This window comes from Natator depressus, chromosome 7, assembly GCF_965152275.1.
Source record: "Natator depressus isolate rNatDep1 chromosome 7, rNatDep2.hap1, whole genome shotgun sequence".
NCBI lineage: Eukaryota > Metazoa > Chordata > Testudines > Cheloniidae > Natator > Natator depressus.
The window spans coordinates 33,298,934-33,305,300 of record NC_134240.1 but is presented as its reverse complement, the minus strand read 5'-3'; the positions used below and the strand labels follow the sequence as shown (position 1 = coordinate 33,305,300).

Below are 6,367 nucleotides of genomic sequence, written 5' to 3'. Positions count from 1 at the left end.
GCTGATCTAGGATGCCTGCTGCCCAGAGGCCGGAGCCCCTTGTGCTTGGCAGGGGCGGGTGTGGAAATCAGTGGCGTTCAGGCGTTCCAAGCCCTCCAGCTGCGTGGTAAGGCCTGAGGCTGCGGGTAACCCGCTCTAGGTTGCCTGTACTGTACAGCGCCTGGTGCAATGGAGGGTGACAGGCTCCATGCTGTGCACACCACAGGGGTGGAGTTGTGTGTTAGCCCAGCACACAGCGGCGGGGTCAGGTGTTGCTGGGAGCAGGGTTCTCTCTCGCGGTACTAACTGGGGGCGGGTGAAGGGACAGGCTCATTTCAGCACAGAAATGGGGGCGGGGGAGGGACAACACGTGAGCGGGCCTCCAACACACACAGCGTCCCGCTGGAGCCTCCCCAGGCTGCCGGGGGCGGATCTCCCAGGGGGCGGGGATTGGGACTTCGGGCCCTGGACTGGCCGAGGGGAACATGGCGGTGTCCGCGCTGCAGCTGGGGGAACTGGCCCTGTATGGAGCTGCCTTCCTCTGCGGGGTTGTCTGCGCCTCGGCCCTGACTGTCACCCAGGTACCTGCCCGGCGGGGGGTCTGTCCGGGAAGGGGCGCGCGGGAGAGGGAAGCAGGGGCTGGGTGAAAGCTCCCCCGGTGGAAAAAGGCAAGGGAAACACCCGGCCCCAGTGTGCACCCCGCCCATGGCTGTGGTGTCTCCGTGTCCACAAGCCGTAGCAGCGCCCCCCACTAGTCTGACTGCCCCCAAAACACCCGCAATCTGCAGCATCCCCACCCATTACACCCAGCGGTTTCTCTCCTGCCGCCCCGTGCATCTCTCAGCGCACAACCCGCTCCTGCCCCTTGGTTCTATCCCACCACCTCCACCGCTTTAAACCGTCCATCCCTGGACAGCTAGTGGCCACTAACTAGCTGCACGGGGTGCCGAGCGGGGCAGGGGGTAATTAAAAGCCCTGGGAAGACTCATCACTACCTGCCAGGTGGTGCGGGAAGCATTGCCCTGTCATGTGAGCTGCACAGCCCTGGAGCTAATGTGAGTCAGCTGAGGCCCTTGGAGAGGCAGGAAAGCTCCAGCATTAAGTTTCCTTCCTGCCCCGCCTACGTACACACACCCCTCCCTGTGCACACACAGGCCCCACCCTCCCCTCTGGGCACTGGGTTCTGTGTCTCTCAGGACACAGACACTGGTTTCCCACTGCTGTTCTTCCCCCTCCCATTCAGCCCCAGAGAAGCCATTACTGTATTTGCTATTTGGCTGCACCTATCCGGCTCCACATCCACACAGGAAGTCCTCAGTCCTGGCCCTAAGAGCTTCGAAGGCAAGTGACAGAGCCAAGCTGTGAGGCTCTCAGGCCTGGTCTCCACTGAGGATCGGAGCAAATTCTCCCCCAGCAGCGCTCAGGGGCTTGGGAGGAGCTAGCCAGACTGGGTACTGCCAATTGAACCTAGACCTGCTTCAGGCAGGGTTAAAAGAAAAGGAGTACTTGTGGCACCTTAGAGACTAACCAATTTATTTGAGCATAAGCTTTCGTGAGCTACAGCTCACTTCATTGGATGCATACTGTGGAAATTGCAGAAGATATTATATACACAGAGACCATGAAACAATACCTCCTCCCACTCCACTCTCCTGCTGGTAATAGCTTATCTAAAGTGATCACTCTCCAGGGTTAAAGAACTTGATGGTAAAATGCCCCAGCTCTCTGCTCCCAGCATGGCTACTGCAGAGAGGAAGGGCAGGCAGATGGCCCAGCTAGCATGAGACTTGGTTACACACCTTGCTCCACCACCAGCCTCTAATGTGACCTATGAGTTACTTATGTCTCCTCCAACGGCTCCGTAGTGCGTCCCCGAGTTGGAATGGGCAGAGGGAGGAAGTGCCGAGACACAAGTGCCTCAGCAAAACTGTAGCAAACTGAGACAAAGTAGGACTATTTTGTAATATTTCTATGAGTCCTGTCTGCCTCAGTTTCTCCAGTGTGCTGCACTGTTCCCCAGTGGGGGTAGAAAGGGAACGTTTGCTCTCAGCTCAGGCTAGGAGATGTGGGTGTTGGCTAGCTGCCTGGGGCTTGGGCCCCCATATCAATAGAGCATTTGAGAAGACAATGGCAAATCCAATCACCTGGACATTGGTGCCTAGCAACCAAAGACCTCAAGGGACAGGGATTTCCACACTTCCTCGGCAGGGAGGCAGAGCAGCCTTCCCCAGAAGGAGAATAAGGGAGCAGGAAGGTGTGAAGACTGGGAGATAAGAGTGGGCTGCTGGAAGGAGTCAGGGCTCACCTGGAGCCTGACCAAGGAGATCAAATGCGGTGACAGACAGCTTGCACCAAGGGATTGACTCCAGCTTGGCTGGGCTCTGGGCTAACCCGAATGGACTGTGCTCTAACCTTCAGGTCTCTGTGCTACCCAAAGGGCTTCCTATGCTGTGTGTCAGTGAACGAATAAACCTGACTGTTGTGATGCTGTTTGGTGTAACTACAGATGCTTGGCAAGGTGCACTAATCCCTGAGGAGTGGACAAGTCTCTATCAGGGACTCGCTGAACAGAGCTAATGGTGTGAAGCTGGAGGCCCAGCGGTCCAGTCAAAGGAGGAGGTGAAGCTGCATGGCTTATCCTGGAGGAAGGGAGACCCTTAGGGGGTCTGACACACTGAAGGGGCTCCTCCTAGAGACTTCCAAAGCAGGGGGCTTAGCATGATCCTGTGGCTCAGTGACAGGCTGAAACCACTTTCACACAGGGGTCTGGGAAGGACAGACAAGTTCTCCCACAATACACCACAAACCAGTTTCTAGAGCAGCTTCAGGTGCTAAGGGCCCTGGGACACACCCCAGAAATCCTAGCGCAAAACACACACAGCTGCAGCGCCAGCGTGGAGATAGGCTGGGTATGGCGCGTGTGGGGCTGGGCAAATGTGTGACTGCAGGTGTGCCAGCCAGACGACAGGTACACCATACGCCTTGGGTCTCTGGCCCAGATCCTCAAAAGTATTTAAGCAACTAACTCCCCTGGGGAGGACAGTCCTTCCCATGGGAGTGAGGTGCCTAAATACCTTTGGAGAGCTGGGCCTCAGTTCCCCAAGGGGCATACAGGCATCTTAAAGACAGATGCTGGTGGAGTCCCGCCCTCTTCCCCCCTGCCAATCTTGGTCAGGGACTAGGCACGGCCTCAATGCCTTGCTATAAAACAATGGAGATGCTGCTGAATGGGAGTGTCCATGTCCCCTGTGCTGTGGAATCTGCCCCCCATGAAGGCCGTCTCTGTTCTCTCGTTCCCAGGGGGAGTTTGGTGGCCAGTGTATCCTCTATGGGTCCGTAGACAAGAATATTTCGGCCCTCGCTCTGTCTCACTTCAGCAACATCTCCCTCTGTTACTTCGTCGCCGCCATCTCCATCCTCATCGCGGTGTACTGCTTCGCAGTGCTGCTTTATGGCATCTACAGCTGCTGCATGGACGAGAGGCGGTGGTGAGCAGAGGGCACATAGGGGGGTGGGGAGTTAGAGCCAGTCAGTCCCACCGGCTGGTCCCACTGATCTCTTCCCCCATCCCATTCCAGGGATCACACCTGGCTCACTGTGAACCTGGCAGTCTCTGCTGTGATCCTCTTCTTCCTGCTGGTCTCGGCCTGCATCCTCCGGGTTGGGATGGACACTCTGTGCTCATCCATCCTCCAAACCAAACTTGTGAAAAGGTAGGTGGGCTTCTCTCTCTCAGGGGAGGACTGCACTCCCCATGTCCAGAGGGACTCCCTGCCCCAGCAGGATCGCATCATAGAATATCAGGGTTGGAAGGGACCTCAGGAGGTCATCTAGTCCAACCCCCTGCTCAATACTTTCCCAGCAGCCACAGGCTCTGACTTGGTGCAAAGGTCCAGCACGGAGGGGCGGGGGGGATCGATTCCTGTGGGATTTCTCCTCCTCTGGTTCTCCAGCTAATCTGTGCTCTGTCCTCTCTTAACTCCACTCTAGCTGCCAAGAGGCCCAGCATGTAAAGTGGTCCCCACAGTATAATGCAGCGAGGTTCTACGACAATCTCTACAGTGCTGAGGTGAGAATTAACTCTGGGGCGGGGGGCGGGGGGAACAGCGAACTCCTGCCCCCAAGATTTTCAAGGAGGGCTGTGTAAACGTGGAAGCGCAGCAGCACCAACACAGCTTGAGCGCCTTGTGAGAGCCATTATTCTCAAGCCCCTGGTTTGGGCCCCGTCCCATTAGAGGAGATCATGGGGGCAGGGAAGAAGGTGGGCTGCATCCAATTAACAGCCAGTCCCTTTACAATTAGCGTGAGGAAATTCCGCTTGCTGCAGTGCAGTCAGCCTGGGGGACTCCAGGCAGCCGGGTTTAGTATCTTGGCGGCCCCTGGTGTTTGTAGGTGAGCTAAGAACGAAGTCGAACACCCTCATGCTTCGGGGAAGGAGGGAATCCCACCCCACGTGGGCCAGGAGTGGTACAGCCAGGTGTTTGCTGATGAAGCAGCAGGCAGGACAGACAGCTGGACGAGCCAATGGTCTGTCCACCTCTTCCTGGGGCGGGGGCTTTGGAGGAAGGGTCTGAGGGAGACAGCAGGGAGGGCGATACACAGCCGTGCTTCACCAACCCCCTGCTGCATGCGATTCTCCCCACTCCGACAGGCGGCCGCCTGGGTGAATTTCTTTTTCTGGTGTCTGCTGCTGGTCCTGTTGCTCGTGCAGCGCAGACGGGAAGCCCCATTCCAGCTCCTGCAGCGCAACGACCCCGAGTGGAGCTCCGAGACAGACGCCATCTTTGGTGCCCGGCCACAGAGGTCGTGAGGAGACCGGGAGGGACAAGCAGCCTCAGTTTGGACAAGGGGGGAGTGTGTGTGTGTGTGTGTGTGTGTGTGTGAGAGAGAGAGAGAGAGCATACAAGGGGGGAGAGAAGAGGGCTGGAAGCATTTCCCATCCCCCCAACCCCAGTGCCTTTCCTCTGGCTTCAAGGGTGCTCTGCTTGTCATCCTTTGGCCGTTCTGGTTCTCGATAGTGAAGGAAGCCAATGATCCTGGCTGTCTGGTGTGATCCCACTCACAGTCCCAACCTCCAGTACATGTCTACTCCCACCTCCACCCCTACAGAGGGGGTGGGCCAGGGCTAGGGTTCACCTCGCACGCAGGCACGCTACGGGGGGCGGGGGGTTCTGGATATGAGAGGATCTCAGCACAGACATGAGCTGTGCAGCGCTCCTTGACGTCCCCACCGGAACCCTCTGTCGACACTGCAGGTTTCGTAATCCTTGGATCTGGGGGACTCCGGCAGCCACATCCAATCCCCACTCCCCCGAAGCTGTCTGATGTCAGTATGATGGGCTTTATGTAAGACCATGGGGTGCATCTGCCTTAGATACCAGAGACACTGGGAGTGCATGAGCCCATCCCAGCTGGGCATGTGTAATCACAGAACTAGCTCACTGGAGGCAGAGCATTTCTTCTTGGGGAGTGGGGAAAGGAGGGCTTGGAGCGGGCCCCTGCCTGGGTGGGAGAGACAAGCCCCAGCAGCGCCACCGTGACACTAGTTACAGGATGTGGGGCCAGGGGAAGCCCTTGAAACACAAGTGCCAACGGGTGGGTGTCTGATTGTCCAAAGCTGGTTGCCATACCCTCTCAGCGAGAGGGCACCTCATTTCAGGAGCCAAAGAGAGAATGCCAGCTGCCTAAGTGCAGCAATCCTGCTGGGCCATCAAGTGCCTTCCACAGGGTGTATGACGACCAGAGCAAGAGGGAAGGGCCCATTCATGCCTAAATGCCTCTGCAGACCCCCTCCTGCTCAGGGGTCGGGATCTCCTCGCACTAAACCTTGCACCGTTATTGTATGTGGAACTGGGCCCATTTCTTGTGCCTTTTCATTTTGTACTAAACCTTGTTATTAAAAGGATGATTTTCACCAGATCAGCTTGTGCAGAGGCCATTTCGTCTTCCCGGAACACTCCCCCTCCCTCCCCACCCCTCCTGCCTCGGGGAATAGCAAGTGGGGGGCTAGACCCTCTCCCTCATTTTAAATACTAAGAAGCCCTTCCATTGCAGGCTCTGATTTCCTCAAGCTTCACCCCGAAAGTAGGGCTAAGCCAAGCCTGCATGTGGCTGGGAGATGCTGTGCTAGGACACATTGGAAAGGGTTCAGGAAAGAGCCACCAGAATCATGTGAGGTCTGAAAAACCTGCCATACAGTAAGAGACCAGAGAAGCTCAAGCCGTGTAGCTTAATGAACAGAAGGTTAAGAGGTGACTGTGAAGTCACGGTCTATAAGTATCTACATGGCAAGAGGATTTCTGATGGGAGAGGGCTCTTTGCTCTCACAGGCAAAGGCAGAACGAGATCCAATGGTTGGAAGCTACAGATGGAAAAATTCAGGCTGGAA

The 6,367-nt window shown here is 56.7% G+C and overlaps 1 protein-coding gene across 1 annotated transcript; it reads left to right on the top strand.

Moving 5' to 3' along the window:
• The first annotated feature begins 438 nt into the window (after window positions 1–438).
• Window positions 439–5,892, top strand: TMEM179B (transmembrane protein 179B). Its single transcript, XM_074959794.1, has 5 exons — window positions 439–560; window positions 3,280–3,467; window positions 3,558–3,692; window positions 3,970–4,048; window positions 4,631–5,892. Exons 1-5 carry the CDS (start codon window positions 465–467, stop codon window positions 4,787–4,789), a joined length of 657 nt encoding a protein of 218 aa, XP_074815895.1. The 5' UTR covers window positions 439–464; the 3' UTR covers window positions 4,790–5,892.
• The last annotated feature ends 475 nt before the right edge of the window (window positions 5,893–6,367 follow it).